The sequence below is a fragment of the Strix aluco genome, chromosome 6, assembly GCF_031877795.1.
Source record: "Strix aluco isolate bStrAlu1 chromosome 6, bStrAlu1.hap1, whole genome shotgun sequence".
Taxonomy (NCBI): Eukaryota; Metazoa; Chordata; class Aves; order Strigiformes; family Strigidae; genus Strix; species Strix aluco.
The window spans coordinates 15,866,669-15,890,983 of NC_133936.1; the positions used below are offsets into that span (position 1 = coordinate 15,866,669).

Genomic DNA, 24,315 nt, shown 5'->3' on the forward strand with positions numbered 1-24,315 from the left:
CATGTTTGTTAACTTGTAGGAGGAAATACTGACTCTGATGATCAAACCTGTTTCCATGTTTAACAAAGACTTAATTCAGGGGATATGAATTTCACACTTGGTGTGCCTGAAAGACAGAATTGATAAGATGCAGCTGATTTAACAAAAGAAAGTAAAATGTAGACTTTCCTGAGAACTGAGAGAAAGTATTTTTCTGTTTTCTTGGAAAAACAGATTCTTTAAGATCAAATGGGCCCTTCAAATGTAACTTGTATATTTGTATATTGAAACAACAGAGAACTCTTCTGTAATGATGCAGAGGTGCTGTGAAATGTCTCCAGTGCCTTCATTGTCACCAAGTCCAGGCTAAAGTATAAATCTGTGGTACTAGTGCGAGTGTCTTCCTCATCTTCAGTATCCTAAGGATGACAAGCAGCAGTCTGTGATCATACCATACAATTATTTAGGGCAAGGATCCAAACATAATAAGAATGGTGGTACTTTACATAATCATTGCCTTGAAGATATCAGACATGTAAACAAAAGTTATACATGATCTAGTGAAGATTAAAGCACTCTCTTCCAATGCAGTTCTCTGGACAGCATTAAATTTATGTGTCTGTACTACATGATCTAGGTAATTCTATAGTAGTTATGATCATATAGCAGATATGATCTACCTAGATCATATAGTAGATATGATCACAAACCCAAGGTAGATTAAAAAAAGGAAAAAAATAATTTGATTTACAATTGGCAAAAGTGAGTCTATTACAGCTGGATTTGGTGTATCAGTGGAGGTGCGCTGAAGGGAAAGAGAGAAACCTGCCATGTCCTGAAAGGGTGTGAGCCTCACTGGCACCATGGAGATTGCAGCTTTCTCATTCAGTGAAAAACCCAGCACACTCTCCCTGTCTGGCAACTCCAAAAACTGTGCTGAAGCTGTTTTGCAGGGAAGAAGGATTTTAATTTTTTTTGTCTAAATCATATTACTCATTTTACACCTTTGGGACACAATCTTGAGAGGGGTTAAATTTAAAGAATTGAATTCAGAAAGTTACAAAAGTTGTTCAAAGATTCCCAGGGCGAAGTACTGCTGGTGCAGTAGTGAAGTCAAGAGTGGTCATAGCAGCAAGGGACAGTTGGAAAGAAGGATGAAATTCAAAGAAAATAATTAAGGAAAATACAGACAAGAGGCAAATCCTTTATGTTATTTTGCCAACACAATTGATCCTAAGCTAGTGGGTGAGCTGGGGAAAGAGTGAACAAGAAAGTATTCATGGAGTGTATTCCTCCTAACCATTTTTTTAAATTTTAGGTTCTGCAAGCCTATATTACGGCATAGTTGGTTACAGAAAAATACAGATGGAAAGTTTGGGGGAACAGGAGATTTGAATTCAAATCTAAAGACTGTATTGCTGTCCAGTCTGCATGGTGTACCCTTGAGTATGTTTTCAGATCTTGTTCAAATTGGTTCATTGCACAAAATGTCTGACACTTCAAGTTACTGTAATTCAACTGGTCACCATAGTTCAACTTGTGATCTGTATCACAGCAGTTCTGGACTATAGGAAGGTTGGGGTCTGGCTCCAGGCATGCAGTATCCAGCTGCTCATTCTCTCTATATAAGGAGTGTTAAAACACTGTAGAAACATCTTCTTCGAGAAATGTGATCTCCCCTTTCTTAATTATAAGATTTATTGCTGTGTGCACTGTAAAGCACGTGTTTTTGTAATTTTAACGCATGTGGGAATTGTGTAGCTTAATTAACATGTAAATGGGACATTTGTCTTAGTTATCTAAGCAAAAAACCTCTTTTGAGGAATATGATTCTATTTAGAAAGCAGTTTATTTGTTACAGGCTTGTAGGCCAAGCTCATTCAGACTTGGGCTCTGAACACAGTGGTTAGGCAGCTCACTGCAACTTGTGCCTGCTCTTAAAAAGGGAGTTAATTACTTTATTTTGAAGTATGATAAACTGGGACTACTATTGATGCTGGGAGTATGTTTTTCAAGAGAGAATATAGTTGTGTAAGCATATTATACACACACCATATCCCCCCCGCCCCAAACACACACACCGGGATTCTATATGTAAAGTGATGAGCCTCCATTAATTTAAAGGGAGCCATCTGAGGGACTAAGCCTTAATATCTCATCATCTCTCATCTCTAGTATTTGAACTATATGTGTGCTCAAGTGAACTTGGCATGAATGCCTTCTGTCTCCCTGTATTTGTTATTTCCATCCTTCAGTGACTACTTCTCAGGAAATAAATGCCTTGTCACTAGCTGAGATATCAGAGAGCACACTAAAATGGGGATGTCCATAGAAATATACAGAGTTTTGCCTTCTTTCCATTTAGTGGCTGGAGAGACAGTGCCAAGTGAAGATGTTTTTGGAGACACATGCAAACTTGACCCTGTTCTTGACCCTGCTTTGAACAAGGGGCTTTTGGTAGAGACCTCCAGAGGCTCCTTGCAGCCTGTGAACAAGGCCACCCAGTAGCTGCTCTGGTCCTGGCTGAGTGGGCAGTTCAGGATGTATCTGCAGTAACTAGGATTAGCAGATAACACACAGAAAACTCATGTCTTCTGTACTTTCAGTAGGACATTAAGATGTTGTGCAGCCTGGAATTGAACACAGCAATATGGACTGTCCCAATGATGGAAGAAGGCTAGTTAGCAACATCTCCTGTTAAGAGACTGCTTGTTTCTAGCTCTCAGCTGTAATGCCAGAATCACTAGTGTTCCTATTGCTGCATATCAAGTCATCTCTGACTTGACATCCCCTTGTACGGTATCTACATGTTGTCCTTAGGTGACACATCTTGTGCAAGGAGAGGCATCCCCAATCTATTCATATCAGAGCTGTGTCTGCTCCACAAGCCCTGCAAAATAATGCTGTATTCCCTTCTTTACCTCCTTCAAGAAAAAGCTGTTCCTGCAAACTGTTCCCAATGCCTTGTGGAACAGAAATGTAGAATCTGTAGGAGGAAGCAATTTTTCCTGTAGCAATCTTGGCATTATCCCTACTGCCTGCCTGCTGTTAATCCAGTTTGGGTTTTTTTTTTTTTCTTTTTTTCGTAGTATGTATATTTGCTGTGGTTGTCCAAATACACAGATTGCTCAGTCTTTTCTGAGGATGTTGCAAAGTGTGGTGCTTACACTTCTCCTGTTATGAAGTGTTAGGGGTCATAGCTCCTATAATGCATTTATCCCCAATTCCAATGAAAGGTGAAGAAAAAATGAGACAATATCCTGCTAAGCCATAGAGGTCTGCTCCCTATTTAAAAGGAAGTGGATTTAATTTTATACCTCTTTGTTGCTTTTTCAGGATTTCTGCTCAGTTAGGAGTGCAGGTACACATCAGGGGTTGTTTGCTTTACACTGAATTAATAAGTTGGAAAGTACAGTTTCTTACAGCATGCTGGCATTTCCCCTCTATGGCATGGTACAGAACAGAAAATTACAAGGCAGAGATGTCTGGAAGTGAAGGTGCCATGAAGCCCTAGAATTCAGAGACTTTTTGTTGTGGAGGGAAAGATATATCTTTGAGTATCTATGAAGTCTTTCCAGCAGTACATGTACTACATTGACCATCTCCAACCAAAAGCCATCAGACATAGTGCCAAACAAATAAATGCAGATGCTTTTTGAATTTATTTTCAGTTCAGAGTGATATAGATTAAGTTCATGGCTACAGGGACCGTACAGCCCTCGCTCCTGGTGTTTTTCACTGTGTTTTTTGGGAAGGGAGGCATCTTCTGGGGTGACACATTAAACCTAAAAGCTTCCACGGGAAAACCTGAGCTGCAAAAAAGTCTAATAAGGACAGAATAATTCTTTCTGTCTTTCACCCTGTAGCATCTGTAGGGAGGACGTCAGTGTTAAGGGATGGGGAGGTGACAAGCAGCATGAAAGAGTCATTGGTTTCTCATAGATGTTGTAAGTCAGAAGGGATTCACACCCTTTTCTTGAGCTCCACTAAGTTTCTAGCTTTAAGTGTATGGCCAGGCTTCCCGTCCTTCACCTGCAGGTAGCGTGTTAGGGGCTTTACAGATACAAGCTGGAAAGACGTTCCGAAGTACTTCTGGTTTAGTGAAAAAAAAATCCAACACAACAGGATGTCTCTTTCTTAATGGTGTCTTCACTTATGCATTTCCTTCCTCAGTATTTTACAGTGTTTGCAAAGACTTCTTGAGCCTGTCAAACAGCCTCCTGGAAATGGGTTAGGGATGTGGTTATAGAAACTTCTCACTCAGCAGGGTGAGAAATCACAGCTGTATCTATTGCAGTGGCCATCTGGGCAGTGTGGCTGGTACAAAGCTCTTCTTTCAGTCTTTTTAACACTGATGAAAAGCACCAGGCTGCTGTCCCCAGGTATGCCAGTGCTTCCCTTCCATGGCTAGCATGTGCATGTGGCAGAACAGAGAGTTGAGTCTTGTGCCTTCTCAAACTGACAAACCCTAACCTGTTTCTTCAGAAGCATGACAAAAAAAATATTGGTTTCTCTAGTGTTAATAATGATTCTGTAACCTGAGGTTTATTCAGTGCTGTGGTGAGTCATAAACTCAGATAAGTTGCTGTTTTCTTCATACAATGTTTTCTCTTATTGACATAGAAGGAAAACATGCTTGCTGCCATTCCCCTCATCTAAGCAGGATCCCTGAGCTGTACCATTGATACCAAAAATCCAAGCTGTGGTGGTTTGAGCCCAGAGGGCAACTGGTGCACTACGCAGCCACTCACTCACCCCTTCCCCCTCAGGACTGGGAAGGAGAAAATAAAGCAAAAGGCTCAGGAATCAAGATAAGGACAGAGGGGGATGACTCACCCATTACAGTCATGGGCAAAAACCAGGCTCATTAGGGGAAGAAAAAGAACATTAATTCAAACACTAACAAGAGCAACACTTAACAGATGGAATAGGACAGTGAGAAGCATTACCGCATCTTGAAAACACTTTCCCCCCACCCCTCCCTTCTTCACAGGCTCAGCTTTGCTCCCGATTTCTCTATCTCCTTCCCCACAGTGACGCAGGGGTCAGGGAATGGGAGGGTGCAGTCAGTCCTGTTGCTCCTTCCTCCTCAGGGGGAGGACTCCTCACATTCTTCTCCTGCTCCAGCATGGTTCTCTCTCACGGGAGACAGTCCTCCACAAACCTTCTCCAACCTGAGTCCTTCCCGCAGGCCGCAGCATCTCCCTAGGTGCTCCAGTGTGTGTCGCTCCCACATGTTGCAGTCCTCCCAGTGCTGAACTACAACAGCAGGGGCTTCTTCCCACAGAGCCACGGCCTTCTTTGGGCACAGTCGCCTGCTCCAGCGTGGGGTCCTCCACAGGCTGCAGGTGGGTCTCTGCTCTGCTGGTGACCTCCATGGGTGGCAGGGGGGCAGCCTGCCCTCTCACCACGAGCTGCAAGGGAGTGGCTCTGCACTGGCACATCTACCCCCTTCCTCCTCCTTTCTTCCACTGACCTCAGTGTTCGCATAGGTGTCCTTCTTGCAACTCCTCCTCACAACTCCCACTCCTCTTCCCAGATTCCCCTTCTTAAATATGTTATCGCAGAGGCGTAGCTACCATTGTAGCCCTTTTCTCTGCTACTGAAAACCCCTGCCACACACACAAACCCAGTACACAAGCTCTTATCATCTACAGCCTTCCTTTTGAAATTTGGGGTCACTGGCAACTCTACAAATCTTGAAATACAGAATGGAGTTAGTGAGCAAAACAGGGTGGGCAGATGCGTCCAAGTGAGGAGCAGCAGGGAGATGAGCAAACCCTGTATGGTAAACACTACCCAGGGTTGCCATTTGGTGCTCAACTGTCCTAGGTTCATTAGCAGTCATGCTTCTAAATTTCTATTCTATATAAACATGTTCAGAACCCAAACTGTTTCTTGAATGGCCCTGTCTATATGAAAAGACACAAAATAGGTCTAGAAAACATCCCCTGCAAAGAAAGATTGATTAAATTCTGGTTCTTTAACCAGAAGAGATTGTTGAGGGGAGGCAGGATAGTGGTCTTCAGGTGCTAAAAGACTGCTGCAGTGCAGAAGGGAATAATCGTGTTTTCTACCCAGGATATATAGGAGAGCAGCCATGGCATAGACTGTCTGAGGAGACTGTCATCTCTATCACTGAAAGGCTTTACAAATAGGTTAGATGAATCTGTGAGAAATAACAAACATGGGTACGGATGATTGTGCCTTGGGTGTGAGCATGGACTAAGTGATCTTCTGAGTTCCCTCCAGCTCTGTGAAATTCTGTTGCGTTTGCTCAGGCTTCTCCTTGAGCTGGAACAGCTGTGTCTTGTTCTTGCTTTAGGGGTTCTGAAATGTCAACAACTATAACACTGCTTAGGAATAAAAAAAAGAAAATCAAACTAAAAATATGTGGGAAATATCTTTGAGGAATTCAGCTAAGAATTTCTCACACCTGTGAGAAAGCTCATTTGGTAGATGTATCTCTCAGACAGTCTAAGGTAGTGCTGTGGCAGGGAATAGGGACCATGTGGCCCATAGATATGGTTTGGTGGCCTTTTTTTTTAACCTGAGATGTATATGTTAAGTTTCAAGTGTAAGGAAATGGAGGAGAAGGAGCAACAGTTTCTACTCATTTCTCACTTCTATGATTTGCTTTTTGCTTCTAAAAATGCAGAATTCATTTTCACAACTGCAGGATGAAGCTCTGTGATTGCAGAATTTATTGCCCTGTTTTTTCTTGAGATTTCTTCTTTGCAGATTCCATGATGCTTAGAATGATGGTTCAGCTCAGGCTGCGTACTTTTCTTTGATGAACAGTAACTGCGTTCCTTTTATTTGACTCTCTATTTTCATGAGATCCTGTGACATCTTGGAGTTGAGGTGTCTGTCCCTCTTTCAGTTGTGGTCAAAATGATGGTGAGAAGTTTGTAAGCTGTTAGGAGGAGGTGGGGACTGAGGCACTGGATAACTATGGGAACATCTTCCCCTTAGTAAATCAAGCTAACAACTGTGTGTCGATCCCTTCACAATCTCTATTTCAGTTGCTAAAAGACGAAACATAAATCCAGTTGGATGTATTCACTGACCTCAACCTTGGCCTGAACAGCCCTTTCCAAGAAGTACATCCTCACTGGGCCACTCAGAGGTGGTGCTGTGTATAACTCTGACCATAAGAGTCTGTCATTCAGGCCTCATGGCTGTTTCTAAAACTGACACTCGGTTCTTTTGTGTGTCACAAACTGTTCTCTACAAGGAGAGATTCAATAGGCTAGGACTCTTCAGCCTGGAGAAGAGAGAGCTGGGCAGGGTTGTGTGATGAGGAGCAGCATAAAGGAGGTGAATAATAAACACGAATTTACTCTTTCTCACAAATTCATCTTACACAGCATCAAATTGGATATTGTTAGACACCGTGGGGGTCAAACGTAAAGGAAAAAGCCAGTAAGGCATACATGAATCTTAAGTCACAACCTGCTGGAAGCTGGCAAAGTGTTCAGTGGGATGCTCTTAAACATGTTTCATCAGCATCTTTGCCATGACACTGTGGGAGTAAGGAAATTGGAGGAGAGGCACTGTTGATCTGAAGCGAAGTCTGGAGGGAGGTGATAATCTTAGGACTAGGAAGCTTCAAGTTTCTTACTCTTTTAAAGACATGCTTTTCATTGTGGGTAGCTCTTTGTACTTCTGTTGTTCAAAACTAAAATATATTTTGTCATAGCTGTGCTAATCTCAAAATACATTGGAATCTGACTGTGAATCTTGCTGAGTACTAATACTTTCTGCATTGTGTTTTCTCTTCCTACTTGGCAGTGGAATAGTGGGGGTGTGGGTCTGTCTGTGTGTGAGCAAACAATGGAAAGCATAGCCTGGAGGAAATTCAGGCAGCCTCTCATTTAAAAATAAATGAAATGGGTAGGAAAACAAATATGCAGATGCTGAGAATTTGGCCACAGTGTTGAGAAGCTCTGGGATTTCCCATTCAGCAATTGGCTGGAATGCCAGATTTTCAGCCTAGAAATACTAGCTTCAGTCCTGAAGCTGAGTTGGTTGTTTGCTGTGGTTGGCATCCTGTTCAGAGAATAGATGCAGGAATGTGGGCTCAGGAGATATTGCAGCTCAAGAGTTGCCATGGATATTAGGAAAATGTGCCAGAAAATCATTAAACCTCAGTCCAGAAACACTGTGGATTTCCAGCCCTTCATCATATGGCACAGATGCTCCCTTTGGGCTGAGCAAGGCTGTCTGCTCTTACAGCAGATGGCCCCCTTGGAATACAACAGCAAGGGTGGCGGTGCTGCCTGTAGGCATGGGTTGATTAATCTCATACACTTCTTGCATGCAGTGGGACAAACTGCTTTGCAGTGTTAGTCACAGAGAAGAAAATTCCATTTCTAGGAGTTCTTGCACTCCTAGAGGTACACAAAGAGGTAAGAACTGGTCTGGTTTTTCCCTACCAGCTCCTTCTAACTCTGTAAAGAGATGTGCTTAGGAGGCATTGCAGTTGGGATAGCTCGTGTTAAACAGCTAAGTGGAAAACTGGCCTCATTTTCCTCTGACTTGATAGCTCTCATGAATATAGTCTCCTTTGCCTCTCAAGATGGTGATATACAAATGGTTGCTTCCACCAGGCTTTTGAGGTGCATCCTTAGATGTGTCACATCCTCTTGAGACACATCCTTAACAATGCCATTAGCTACATTATTGCTTTTGAAATCCTCAACCAGCATCACAAAGGATGTGTTGGCCAGTGACAGAGAAAACTCCGTTAAAGAGCCTGAAATTTCATATGATTCTGCTATCCCTGCCAGGGCTGAAATAGCTTGAAACTGTTAACTTTTTGGTAGCAAAGTTTGCCTGGACAGAAGTAGGGTTAAGGGAGATGCAGAAGCACAGTGTTGTACACCCATTGTTATATTGTCATAAATTCTATACACCATTTGTACTTGAGTATATGAGACTAGGTAGTGTTGGGATTAAGAAGGCCATTTATGTGTTGAACCTGTCATTATTCATAAATGAACTGCAAGGACAGTGAGAGCCTGCTTTCTTTTAGGCTCAGATTTGCATGAATGCATAGATAAATGCATGCATTGCTCTCCCTGTCTACAACTGCTAGGGTACTTTAATCTGATTGCTGCTGTTCGTGTTGATTTTGCGCTGATGAAGCTTTGACTGGGTTGTCCTATTTTTACTTGGCTGGCACCCTGCCCTCACTATAGCAAATACTGACAGTACTTGTCAAGGACAACACTGGAAACTTCAGTTCCCTTAAGTGACCTGGGGGAGGGGAGAAGGAAAAAAAAATTCACGTTGAATCCACCTTGGCAGCTGAATGGATGGTGCATCTTGCAGGCCATCCTGGGAATTCCAGAGATCTGCAAGGAGGAACGCAAACCTGACCTCAGATATTTTCTTATGAATCCTGGCAGTGTTTCATCTCTGTAGCATCAGTGGGCAGACATAAGCACACGCTGATATTGCCATCCTTATTAAACTAAGATTCATCTGTATATTCCGGTTCTGCTAGCAAATACAAATGGAGAGAGCAGCATGTGGTATACATAACAATCACTGCGATAGGATTGGCGTTAACAGCTTACCTCATTAGGGAAAAGCATACTGAGTTGATTCATGAGTTTGCTTCCCTGTACTACTTGGGTTACGAAGCACAGATAGCGTCCTTAGTTCCCATCCTTTTATCGCTACCCATGTTTTATCTGTGAAAATTCTTCATAACATTTTCTAAATAAATTAGCTTAAAATGTTCTTTTTTTCTTGCTAAATAGAGCTGACCTTTTAAATTCCTGCTTTATACCTATTTCTTTTGTAGATTCCATTAGATTTTACTACCAATTTTTACATGTAAGAAATCATAATAATTTTTGGCTTTTTCTTCCTTTTCTTTTAGTACTGAATTTAACATTGCTTCATGTGTTGTACTGTCAAAATGGGCCTTTGGGAAATTAATTACTATTGCAGGTGAATGGTGTTAGGATAAATCCGATGAAAGCAGTCTCTTTTTGCATTTCCCAAATCTCCTCTAAGATTTAATGTATGCCCTGCAGCAGAAGCCAAACTTTATATGATTTTTCCCCCCCCCCCAAAGTTGGCCATGCAAATGAGAAAATATCCTGGCTAATTATGCCCAGTGAGTTTTGATTTTATTTATTACAGTCTCAGGCTGGGATTGAAAAAGCAAACACTTAGTATTGCATTCACCCCCACATAAATACCTGCAGTGTTTTGCAGAAAGAATAAAGAAAAACCCAAAAGAGCAAAACCCCACAATTTGGCATCCATTCTATTCATTCTCTCTAGTATTCCTACTTTCAGTAGTTATTTAGTATCTTCTCTGCAGAAATGACAATTATTTTATAGTTCAGATTATTTTCTCTTTGCAGGAAATCCTCTTACATTTTCCCTTCTTGGTTTTATAGCAACGAGTCAGATGTTTTTAGATCACACTCCTTGAATTTGGATGGTGATCAAAACTGGGATGAGTTGAAGACATAAGAGGGGATGTCATCTGTCCTTTTTTAAACAGTCCTGATTTTGGGTAAATCCCAAAGTAGATTTGAATGTTGCCCACCTGTATTTTCATCATCAGCCAAAACAAAGCACTTAATGGTACACCTTCAGATGCTGGAATACCTGGATCTTTTTCTAGAATTGTTCCATTAAATGCCACATACAGGAGAGGCTGTCCTGCCTAGTTATAAGGATCTGATGGTCTAGGTTATAGTTCTTCTGATCCATTGTGTCACCTTAAAAAGATAACTTCAGTCCTGTGAGTGACTATTTTCCCCCTCACCTTTTGCGTCCCTTGCCTGTTTCAAATGTAGGGTCCAGTGGACATGTTTACAACTAGCACAGGGCACACTGAAGCTTCATGTCTCCTTTCAGTTTCTATTTTAATTAAGGAAATTTTGGACAGATTTTCTAAAAATTTCCCTTTTTCATGCTTGTGTTGGTACTTTGTAAAACACTGACAATTTGCTTTGTGTTTGTGCAGCAAAAATTATGATATTGTTAGAAATGCCTTATAGAAATGTCCTTACAGAATTTATCTTCTTCCTCTTTCTCTGTACTAAAACTAAAGCAAAACAGTGGAAATAATGATGTGGAAATGGAAGGGGGGAAAGATCTTAAATCCAAACTATGTTACATCATGGGGAAGGAAAAGGTAAAAAAGGTATCTTAATGACTTAATCCCTTGTAAGATCAATATACAGTGGAAGAACTAATATTAAACAGAGGAATACATGATGTTCTGTGAGAGTTGATGAACCCCTTGGGTCCCTCCCAAAAGTATGCACCTACATCACAAATTAGACATGCTAACTGATGTAATCAAACCATTGCAGGTAGCTCATTTTGTAGTGTGAGTCTTGGAAACCCCCTGAATACCGCCCAAGTTTTAGGGTGAAAGGACAGGATGCAGAAAAACTGAGCAAGATTTTAAAAATCCAAACCCACAAACACCCAAAACCTGCGTGTCGAAAGTAAAATCCCTGAAGTACTGAAGACCATCCTCCCATCTTCTCCTATCTATTCTAATGTTTAAACTTAGCTGGATAACGTAGGCAGTGACAGAGCTTCTCTCTCTGATAGCTTAAGGGCTGACTGACAATGAAGTGTAATAAAACCATGTAGAAGAATTTCCTCCTCTTGGACTGGTATATGAGCTTTGCACTGTCAGATGAGCTCAGTCTGGGTAGTTATAAAAGAGGAATATGTGTGTGCAAAGCAAAGTCTCTGTAAAAATAGGCAGTCACAGTGGAAGATGCTACCTCTGAAGATGGGGGAGTTTTCTGTCCTTTGTCTTTCTTTAATGTGAATGAAAGGGAATGCTCAGATTATTTGGGCAATGCCATGAGTTGATCTTGCCTGCCCTGCCTTAATTTTAAGGCTTTTTGTTTTCCCTGACTTTGTTTCATACTTGCAAGACCAGCTGCAGAAAATGATTCAGGCCTACAGAGGCTGCACTGGTCAGTGTTTCAAAGCAAAATAAAGACAGATTCTTCAGATTTATCTGACATACTCACTGCATCTGAATTGGAGACAGATCGTGGTTTAATTTAGTTTTATTCTTTTCCATATAAGTAAGTTTGTTTATTTTCATGTGAAGTAAGAAAATGGTGCTGAATTCAAATCCCATTTACCCAATGCTGAGTAACTAAGAGCAGTGCTGAGCTGGTCCTTTAAAATATTTAGTAATTGCTGTAAGGGATAACTACAGAACTGGTTTGAGCAAGGTGAACTCCTTCCTATAGCTTCAATGACTTGTACATGTGGAAATGCTGGAGTTAGAGATAGTTAGATTTTGTCTTTGATACAGAGTGGAGGGACTTCCACTAGTGCTGGAGAGGGGATTTGCTCTAAATGAGACCCCTGTGGAGAAATAAGGTGGTTTGAAGGTTGGTAGGGGGCTACTTAAGTGGCTTTTGGAATCCGACTTGAGTGTGGAATTGAGTTTCCGGGGGGACCTGAATAGAGTTCACCCCCATTGCTATTCATTTAGAGTCAAAATTCATGGGATGTGCAACCCCATGGTAAATTAAAGGCCAACTGCAGGGATGAATGTAGGATATAATATCCTGTCCTTGTTTGTTTGTTTGATTTTTGCAGATGGCTTTTCTGCTTTTGCTTTGTAAAATGATGAATTCTAAATGGAACAGCTGTCTGTACAGGATGGTTTATTTGTTTCCCTTTTTTCATTTTCAAATTTATTTATATAAAATCCTTTCTGCTGATGCCAAGCCAAACTGTCAGCACATTTACCTCTATTAAAAATGTAGGTGTTCTAACAACAAAGCAATCAAACCTTAAAAAAATGCCTTTTATCTAAGGCATAGATAACAGGCTCTTTTCCCTTCACCTGTGCCAATCCCAGCACAACCTCCTCCCTCAGTTCTGTCTCAGCCACATGCCCGAGGGCAGTTAGCATCAGTGTTCAGATCTTCTAAATGTTGGCCTCACAGTGGAATGCAAGTGCAGAGTCTGAGAACCAGGGTGACCAGCAATGGAAATAACAATAAATTTTATAAGTTCAGTCATCAAGTTTTGTAAATCTCTGACAGAAGAAAAAACTACCTTTGTGACAAATTATTAAAATGACAAAAATGCCTTATTTTTTTCTTTAGATTTTTTAAACATCTATTCTGTGATAAATGATTTCCGGCATGGAAAAGAAAAACTGTCTTTGTTCATATTACTCTTGTTCTGTTTGTACTCCATGACTTCTCATAACATAATGAATTTAGGGAAGAAAATGTAAATGGATTAAAAAATAATAATAAAAAAAAAATGCCACAACACTTTTTTTAAAAGTTGTTTAGTTTTCTTAAATTTCAGGAGAGAAGTTGGGAGGTGTGGTTATGAGGAGGGATTATGTGCTGAGGCAAACTAAAGATCTGAAGAGTGTTAACTCTTTTACAGCCTGTCTTAATATTGTTTTTACTTACTCATTCTCCTTTCCTCCCTCAGGTTCTGGTAGTTTTCTTTTCTCCCTTTGGTTAAGGAGACCTAGCCTGCCATTTTACCACAGACATCCAGGGAAAAATGCTCCTGTGGTATTTTCTTTTATAATACTCTCTGATCTTCATTTGTTTCCCCCTTGGTAAATCCCTGAAGTTGTTACATGTTGTCTATGTAATAATACTGGTGGAGTTCTCTTTGAAACACTTGTCTGGTCTCCCCTTGAACCCATTTCTTGTATCCAAAATAACCTTTGGCAAGGAATTTCACAGATACACAGCTCAGCAGAGCAGGGCCAAAATCCATGCTGTTGCAATTGGCCTCAATCTATTGAATTTAGTGGAAAGACATCATTTTACCGAAGCAAAGTATAGGCTGTTACAGTAGCACCATGAGTTTCATCATATATGCATGCCTACTATATTAAGTCATCACTGTTAATGTTATATTTTGTTAATTACACATTAAATAGCTACAGCTCATAAATAGGAAAACAAGCTGAAATAAAATGAATTTGAGACATTTAGTCAAATGCTTTCTTGATAGAAAAATGTCTAAATTTCATGTGTTTTTTTTTGTTAGGACGTTGAGTTTAGGGACTTAGTGGTTGTCTCAAAATTATGTATATTCACAGTCTTAATATATTGAGGGTGTGTGCTCCTTTTTTCTTTCTCTCTCTGATAGTTCTCTTTTTTTTCCTCTTTATTTAGGAAGAATAGAGAGTGGTGCAGGCAGGATGTGTTGTGCTGACTATAACAAAATCCGAGAGGTGTTTATTGAAAGTACCCAGTTTATTTCCAGTCAAGAGTAACATCAAATATGTAGAACTCCTTCAGCCTTCCCACTCAAGTAATTTTGTCATTGTTATTTCTTCATTGTTCCTATCAAAGGACCAAATTTTGCCCTCTAATGTCTATGCAGTTTGTCCTTTGAATTCAAAGGAAGCACACATACAGTTTTGGAGGTGAATTTTTCATCTAAGGGCAGTGAATGCTTTTGTGAGGGCTCTGCGTATTGCTCACTTAGATAGGTAAGGTGTGGTTTTCAGCTTGACCAAAGGAGGGAAAATTTTATTTGCTTCGTTTATTTTTTTTATAAGATTCATTCACCATGATATATTCTATGAATTAATCTGGAAGATTAGAGTCCTTGGTCTGTCACATACTGTCTTAGGCAAATAATTAAATTTCAAAGTGTCACATTTATGATACTTACAAAAATTGAGTTGATCTGTTTGTTCATTTCCATTGCAAATAGGTCACAGGCTGCCTGCTGCAAATTTTTGCCTATGAAATGTTCTGTGATACCACTGCGCTTTTTACTAAAATTGCTTGATTCTAGTGGAATGCAAATATTAATTTTTATTTTAACTTACATGTATTTAAATCCTTCAACATGAGGATCCAGGACTGTTATCAAATGGAACAACCTGTGATTTATCCATGCCTTGATTAATTTTAATCATAGCTATTTCTTAATTTTGAGTTCTCTGACAATTAGGATAAATTCTGCTCCTAATGAAGACACAACTGCTCAGCTAGAGTGGGATTATGGTAATTATTAGAGTTGCAAAGAAATTTGTTTCATAAGCTCTTAGAAGGGTTCGTTATCTGACCAAAAACAAGATCAATGTGGTTGGTGCTAATTAAAGCAAATAGACTAAGGAATAAAAAAAGTTTAATTCTGAATTTATGAATATCATTAAAAGCTTACATGGCTAGTTCAACTTGCGTTTTGTGCATTGTTGGAGGAAGAAAAAGTGTCTGCATTTGTAAGACAAGTAGAAAGGAGAAGTGACCCTCAACTATGTAAAGCCTTTAAAAAGGAAGCTGTTCTAAGGGAATAAATGGGGCTATGCCTCTGATAGAGGCCTTTAGCAAACCACAAATGACTAGTAATTAGCTCTACTGCATTGGGTTAATTAATAAAAGGTAGCTTAAAATAGGCAGAAAGCATATTTGTCCATTACACTGATGATGTGAATTATGATAATAACACGGTACTGTTCTTTTTACCATTCCAAAGAGCTTTACTAACATCAGATGTTTCTTGTTGCCAGCACTCCTGTGATGTGAATATAACTACTGCTGTTGTACAAGTGACATAAATGAATGTTTATCACCAAGTAGCAGGTAGAAGTAAAGGCAATATGCTGAGGGCAAGGGCAGGCACAACCAGAGCACAAATATGAGCAAATGTACTCTTAGAGGCAAAATTCATGAGAGGCAAAATTCACTATAGAGCTGTTGAACCACTGCGCTTCTCCTGCAGCTTCTGGGACAAAGCTGTTAAAGAGTTGCTGTGTCAAGGGAGCTGGCATGGTCCTGCAGAACGTAACTGGGTGCAGATCGTGCACCAGTCAGTCCTCTGCGTGCCACCCTGTTGGCTGCCTTTGCTTTCTTCAGCATTGACCCAAAGCCTCTAAATCTCTCTTTACCATTGCCAAGAGTAGATGTAATGGCTGGCTGGGCTGTCACTGTAGCAGCAGGTTGTTAGGCTCTGTTAGATGATTTCCCAGCATACCATTAAAAGACAAAATCTCATCCCTTTTCAGACTTCCTGCCCTGTAAGCTTGTGGCAAACCCAATAGTTTTGGCTGTCCCCTTTGTTTCTTTCCAATTTCAGAAACAAGTTGTTCTCCACAGCACTGAAAAAAGCTCCATGGTGAGCTGGAAAACTAGGCATGCATTTCCCATTCTCTTTCCTCATTTTGTATTTGAGCCCAGTGATTAATAGAACCCATAACAATGATTTTTATAAGACCAATATATCTTATAATTGTTTTAACAGATGTTACAGATAGGTATAAATAACATACTTTCTTCTTGAATTCCTTATGTCTCTAATATTTGAATATTACATAATTACTATAATAATTGAGTAAGCATTAATAAAAATTAATTAATCTTTCACATTAATATTTTATATGATCTTTATAATTTTATGTACAATGGTATAAATAGTGATCAAGTACAAATCTAGGTTGCCTCAGTGACTTCACCACTAACACCACTGAAAGATCTGGGCCATAAAAAGGTTTTTGAAGCTCAATTTACAACAAAGCAAACCCTAACAGAGTGCTGGTGTGTATGAGATAAATTGATTGCCTGTTTTCTATCCATCCACCCATCACAATTGAATCAGTGGTATAAACAAGTTACTCATTTTTTGAAAGTCAAACATACAGTGTAAAAGAGATTATCTAATATACAGTAAGGAAAAAAAAAAAAGAAAGAAAAAGCAAACAATGGAACAATCTCTGTTTCCCTTTAGGCTGGTGTAACTCTATTGCACTACCTGTGTTTACACTGATGTAATTCAGATCAGTATTCACTTCTTGTCCTGGAGATTGAATTTATCTCCCACAGCTTTTGTTTCTTTTCACTTCCCAAGCTGCATGCTGTTGTGCCTCTTTCTTCTTTTAATAATTTGCTTCACAGTAATACTTTAGAGGCTTACGAACTAAAATGAGCGAAAGAAGAGAGAGTACAGAACTCATAATTGAAGCATATTTTTCCTCTCACTTCTGAGATTTTCATGCTGTTTGTTTTACTACAAATGTAACTCAGCCTAATTTTGATAACAATGATGCCTGTTTAATCAGAGAACGGGGGATTCTCCTTTGAAACAAGATTTCAATAGCATTTCACCTGTTACTTATCCTTCTCTGTGCTTGGAAAGTTTGTGACACTTTAATTGCTAACAAGTGGAAGACAAGTGGAATATTTTTATTAAAAGCAATCTTTACCTACTTACTGGATACATTAAATGCTGTTGTCTTCAATGCTTGTATTTGAAGTGAATCATGGATCAGAGGAATAAGTAATTATTTGAGGTATTATACAGTGATTCAGCCCTATGAAACTCTTGCCTGAATGAGGAATTAAGACAGTTGGTTTGGGTTTTTTTTTCAGCACATTATTTTTACAGAAATGTTTATAATTAATTGTTTGGGATTTTTTTTTAAAATTGTCTCCAATTAGATGTTTACCCAACTATTGTGAACATGGAGGAAAATGCTCTCAGTCCTGGACCACCTTTTACTGCGATTGTAATGATACAGGCTACATGGGAGCTACCTGTCATAACTGTAAGTAAACCCACATATACAGTGTTTTCTACTGCAGCTCGTATGTCAAGGTACACATAAACGAGAGAGGAGATTTGTGAAAGATCATATTGTATTATAGGATGTAGCATGTCCTGACATGGTTCAAACAGGGCAAGAGTTGGGCTGGGAATGCACAGGAATGCATTTGCAAATATGCATGTTTCTTGAAAAATATTCTGGAGAAAACAAAACCAGATTATTTTAACTAATTTTCCACAACTTTTTCTCATATTATACATTGATTTGGAGAATCTTAAATTCATTGATGTTACATACACATTGTAGACTCATTAGTCATTAGACATTTAGTTGATTTTAGCTGGGCTGAGCTGGGTGTTTTTAATCTGTGTTTGGGCTGTACATCAATTTTGGCATCATGGGCTTCTTAGTTTTTAGATTATCACGTTGCAAGAATCCCGTTTTCAACAGTTTAAAATTTTGGAATTTTGCTAAACTATTATTTGGGCTCCTGCTATTAGCAAGGATACAGTATCTGAAACAGTGGCAGTACATGAAGTCTTCTACTGAAATTCACAGCAAAAGGAATATTAAAGGTGTTTTAAAGGCTTTTTTTAAAAAAAAAGTATCAAACAGTAGAGACACAGAATGCTGGGAATTCTAATTTAAAAAAGTAGAGAGAAAGAGGAAGCCAAAATAAAGCCTGTTCATACAGCTGACTAAATGGGAAAACAGTTAGAAAATGAAGGTAAACTTCCTGTTCTATCACAGGAAATAAAGATAAAAAAAGAGTGAGTAAGAATAACAATTCCAGGAATACAGCTATAACCACTCCAGGTGTTTGATGAGCACTTGGACCACAGATACAATGAGATTGGTGAGAGATGCATTTTTTTCCCTGTTAAGCTAAAAAGCAGAAGAGAAGAAAAGGTACTTAGTGGTTTGAAGCTGAGAATATTGTCAGTTGTACTGTAATTCTGCAGACTTTAATGGTTTGCTAATTAATGGTGAAATCATTTGTGGTGTGGGGTCTGCATCTGATGGGAGAGGTTGTTGAGAGGTCTATTCATAGATTAGTCACCTGAACTCTACATTGTAAGCACAAAGGAAGCTAAGGGTTTGGTGCAGAAATCATGCCAAGCCAGATGAAGGATGGAATGAAAAATGCTGAGTTTATAGTTTTGAAAAGAGGGTTTACTTTTTGCCCAATGTTTTTGTCATTCCAAAAGGCATCATCACTCTTCAAAACCTTCAAACCCAACTTACTGCATGCAGTGATTGAGGCCATAGCAGAGTATGTACACCAGCTGATGGTTGGTACAAAACTAGATGGCCAAATCAGTTACTGAGAAGGGAGAGGCTCCTTGGGGAAAGAAGAGGTCTGTTGCTATTGACTGTCAAAGGCAATTAGGAACGCTAACTTCTAGAATACATCTGCACTGTCATATTAGCTCGGGGCCTGAAGTTCGCTATGTCTATGCCAGCTCAGAGTGGCTTGTGTCCAAAAGAGACCATCTCATTACTGCAGAGGACTAGTTCATGACTAGTTTTCCCCATGGACATGGGGCTAGCAAAGCCTCCCGCTTCTGTGAACTCGTGTCTGTGCTCTCAAAGGCACATACATAGCTGCAGTTATTTAAGGTTCACTGAGGTAAAAACTACTCTGAAAAATTTCTTAGGAAGATCGTTTGTTAAGACTTTCCAGCAGATCAAGCTGTGCACACATGTGATGTACAGCTATTCAGCTGCTCAGCTTATTTACAACCATATTATCAACAGCTAATTTGATTCCAGCAAGATTGTAGAGCCAGCTGCCCTGTAAGCCAAGCAACACTGATAAACAGCAACATTAGTCTGGAAAAACGCATTCATGTGCTTGAAATGTGCAATGAAACCATTTCAAAGCCAGTGGGCAAATGCAGACTATTGATAAGAAACCTGCAGAACAAGAGACGTTATCGCTTTCAGCTGATAGTGGTTGACATACAGGAGTACCTTGTAGAAGGTGAATGAAAGCCACAGATCTGATCACAACAGAACTCCAGAATATCCTCAATGTACAGCAAGTCTTCCAATCGTGTAATTCAGTGTAGTTCTATCAAAGTAAACCATCTAATTTCTTAAGGTTTGAAACATTATCTCAACAGATTTTGATTTTTACTAGAACACTGAGGCTGACAGGCCTGAAATTGAACTCGTACCACTTTGGAGAGGCTATTTCTTTTATTAACCTGCCCTTCGGACCCAAGTCCATGCAGCAACAGTGGAAAGATTTAACCAGCAATCTGCTGCAAGTCAAACATAGTGTGAACAGTTTAATTGTCAATGGGATTTCTTTTCTGTCTGAGTTTCATCAGTGTGTTTTTACTTCTTTTTGGTGTGATGTTTGTAAGAGTTGGGGGCCACTGGTTAAACAATGTAAAAAGACTCATTCCTTGCCATGCTTTTGGGAAGAACTGCATGACATGCATCTGCAAACCCGATTTAATCGATTTATGTTTTACCAGCTCAGAATGGGAGACCTTACAATTTTAAGAACTGAGATCTGAAGATACATTGTCCCTAACTTACTATCATCATCTGTAAAGTGTTGAAATGCATTTTGTGGTTGATACATAAGCAATCTTACTGGTTTCTTCCAAGTATTCTTGGACCACACTGGATCCTGCTATGAGGAACAGCTAACTATACAGACTATCCCTGCTCCAAAGAGTTTGCCGTTAAGTTTCTGAGGGCTCAAACTATTCTGGCACAGGTGATGGAGTGCCAGAAAGTCTTCATCAGCATCATAGGTGGCAGTTTCAGTCTACCAGGTACATAATTATTGCTAGGCTTTTTTGTAGGCAAAAAGTCATAAAGTAGAGATTAAAAAGAGGAAGAAATTGAATGCTTGCAGGCATGGAGTGACATGGGAGAAAGCAATAATGTGCTCATTTGAAAAATATAAGGCTATGGCCAGAGGAGTTTGACATTTTTGACAGGGCAAATGCTAGAGTCATGACAGGTAGATAGGTTGGAAACATGTCATGAAAAGCAAAGATAAATAGTTTGCATTTGATGCAACAGAAAGGAAGTAGACAGTGGCAGGGCAGAACAGTAAGTTGAGAGAAGACACAGCTGGGACAATGTTTGCATGACCACATCAGATATGTGGGACATGATTTTGTCTGTCATGACTGAAAATGGGTATAGCTGACATTCAAGATGTGTGAATGAAGCAAAAGTGCACATCTCAAGATACATATAAAGAATTAGCTGGGTCTAGACATGGCTTTAATATAATCTTCCTAGAGGCAGTCAATTTTCTGCAAACCTCAGGTATCCTCCTGCTCACTCAAAATCCTTTCTGATCCCAAATGCTCCTAAACTGTCACAGGAGGTGTGGCAGATCCAGTTGAGGGTCCACCACTGAAAGGGTGTAGAGTCATGTCCTGTTAAATAGCTATTCTGTGGCAGACAAGTTTCACCCTGAATCACAGAATCACAGAATCATTCAGGTTGGAAAGGACCCTTGGGATCATGGAGTCCAACCATCAGCCCTACTCTACAAAGTTCTCCGCTACACCATATCCCCCAACATCTCACCCAAATGACCCTTAAGCACATCCAGGGGTGGTGACTCCACCACCTCCCTGGGCAGCCTAGTCCACTGTCTGACCACTCTTTCTGTGAAAAATTTTTTCCTGATGTCCAGTCTGAACCTCCCCTGTTGGAGTTTAAATCCATTCCCTCTTGGTCTCATATGGTCCTCTTCTGTTCTCCTCTTCTCTGAATTTAGCTGTAAATACAAGTAAAATGGTGCTAAAATCCATTGGTGTTTTCTGGATTTCAGTAACTTATGGAGAGAGTCTGAATGTTTTCTAAACAGCTTGTTTCTTTCCTGCATAGCTTATTGCCTCATGCATAAGTCCATTTCTCTGTTTAGTAACAGTTAATCCTCCTTGATAAGCTGCCACGTATGGAATACTATCAATACCTTCCAATTCTCTTGTGTGTGGGTTGTTTGGTTGTTTGGTGCTTTTGTTTTGTTGTGGGGTTTTTTTTTTTTTTTGGGGGGGTGGTGGGGTGGTTTTTTATTTCAATGGGAAAAGAGGATTTGGATCTATCTCTCATCATTCCAGCTTCCAGTGCGATTCACATCTTCTTGCTGGCTGGTCACAGCACTGATTAGCAATTGTGTTTTCATCTCTTTACTGTGGAACTCCAAGGCATGTGCTAGTGCCTTGCTGTCACAAATGCATGTGGACAGACATGCAGTTTGATGGGAAATGTAGAACTTGTGGTGGCAGTCCCCTGGTACCCATTTCACTGCCTGCAGTTTGGGGAAACTAGGAATTATGGAATAACCATATAGGATATTAAGCCAATGGTAGGTGAGTTACATTTGCTTGTGTATGAGTTTTGTTGTGCCTTAGTTTCTCCACCTCTGTTGGGAATAGATCCAATTTGCAGGTATATTAGAAGGTGTGTGATCTATATCATCTACTGAAATGGTATGGATTCTTTCCTTTGAAACTACTTTGCGTACTGATACTTGAGCTTATCTGTAGCTAAGACAGTGCTTTGAGGATACAATCTTATTTTGAGTCTGTAAAATGCATGGTTTTGCTCTTTGGTTTATCTTTTAAATGTGCTTCACACAGCTTGCATTTAAATAGCTTGGAAGATTAACTCAGCTGAAGCCTTTTTAAAGATAGACACTTTCCCCATTTCTACAGTGTGGTGGGTAGCCTACTGATCCATAAGGTATTGGAGTAGTCTGATATAATCTAGATAGATAGGAGAGGATCCTTTATGTAATTACATGTGTGAATCATAGAAAAATAGATAATACTGTAATGTTTGTTTTGTTTTCCTCTTTTAGATAGAAACACTGATGTTAGTACACAGCTGGGGAAAAAGGCCTGGGTGGGATCCAGCTCATCTATTTTTTCCTGGCTGATATTGTGACATCTAATCTAAGATAGTCGTCTGGTCTCTTTCTATATTTAACAGAGTGTGAGCTGTTTTCAGAACTTGACTAATCTCACTGTGAGATAGGGTCTCCATGGTAAGTTCATGGACCACCTCTGAAACATGCCAGTGTTATGTCATCTATAGAGGGAGGCTGTTTTAGCTTAAACATACAGTAGGCAACTGGAGCTAGATCAGAATTATAGGTGTATATATACGAAATATTTTTAATTGAAAGGTCATAGTTTAAAACCTGCATAGTCATCTCTCTCATACTATTAATTCTCCTTGTAATTATCATGTGATAGTGAAAGCAGTAGACGAGTGTAAAATGGCCCTGAGATACAGAATGTTATAACTTTATTGCAAGGTAATTATTAGTAATCTCCTCTTATATGAGTTATGTTAGTCCCTTAGAAAGCCTCATCTTCCCCTTCTGTATTTCTATTATTTTTATATATGATAGTTTTCAGATGGCCTTTAGTCTTGGGTGTATTTTTTTAATCTGAAGAGTGCTGAACATTGATCTAAAAGATGATGAGAAATATAAAATAATGGTTTTATTCTTCATGTTCTGGGGATATCAACATGTCCCAAAGCTTTGCAAGGTGATAATTAACAGAATGTAATTTAATTCTGAATATTTGCTTTGGTGTGTGATCTGTCTTGCACATACAGGCATGTGCCTTATTGGCCTAGGTAATTGCTGGAGGAAAGATCCATCCAATAATGGAAATGTCATGTAGTTGTTGGTATGACATAAACTTACATAACTTCAGGCTTTGAAAATGTATTTTTTAATATAAATATGCTTACTGCATATATTATTTTTGATCTGAAAACCTTAATATAGCTTCAGCCAGATTGTTAGCAGTACTGGAGGTGCATCTTAAAGTGTCAGCCATGGATTTGGCAATTCTACTGTGTTACAAGGTAGAGAGATGTGTACACAGTTTCTTGGCTGGGCAAATGAGGTTCAGAGGGTTTCAGTCTGCCAGATGTCTAAGAGTGAGTCTGATCATGTAATTTGCATGTCCTGAGTAGCCAATTTTCCTGTCTGAGATTGTTGGAATAGGTTTTTTCCATGTGCATTTAAACACTTTGGTGTTCTTTGACTAAACAAAACATGTTTAATATTCATATCAAGCCTTCAGTACTGTACTTGGTGTCCCTGCATATTTTTGTTCGTACCATGCTTCTGGCATATGAATTTTCATTGTTTATTTTGTAATAAGTTACTGTCTTATTAATGCTTTCTCTTCAGTTTGTGTATCTGTAAATTGTATATCTGCATTTCTCAGTGGTGTTCATTTAAAAAAAGTTTTTCCCTTTGCCTGACATTTTCTTATAAATAACACAGAGAATATTCCACTTTGGAATTTACCTGCAGAACAGAGTATATGGGGGACTAACTCAATCCATTTTGAAGCCTGCCTGTGTCAGGTGTGACCATCGCCACAGGGATGCCAGTACTTTCAAGAGCAAGGCTGAAATACCATGCTTTGCACAGTGTCGTCAAGTCTTTGATTTCTCCTTTCCCTCCAACACTGCTCTTAAAATGTTGTTGGTCTTCCTGACTGCTTTCCTGCGGCAGCAGGACTTGCAGGTCACTCTGCACCAGCACTGGGCGGGGGCCGCTGGAGTGTGTGACTGACACAGCCGCCTTCAAACCTCAGCGGGGAAGCGACAGGGGAGGACGGGCTGACATGACCTTTCGTACCTCAGCCAGGGGGAGCCTTAGCTTGGATGGTAGGAAATTGTCTAATCCCCAAGTGTAATGGAAGGATCCCTCCCAAACATCCATTTGCATGACATTGTGGTAAAAGTCATTTTAAAGCTATCTATGGAAATAG

General features: G+C 39.7%; 1 protein-coding gene across 1 annotated transcript in view; it reads left to right on the forward strand.

The window, feature by feature from the left end:
• CNTNAP5 (contactin associated protein family member 5) overlaps window positions 1-24,315 on the forward strand; it is a 294,595-nt gene that overhangs the window by 162,003 nt on the left and 108,277 nt on the right. Inside the window, exon 11 of the mRNA XM_074828793.1 lies at window positions 17,424-17,530. Within this exon, the coding sequence (XP_074684894.1) occupies window positions 17,424-17,530 (107 nt within the window). The remainder of the gene's footprint in view (window positions 1-17,423; window positions 17,531-24,315) is intronic.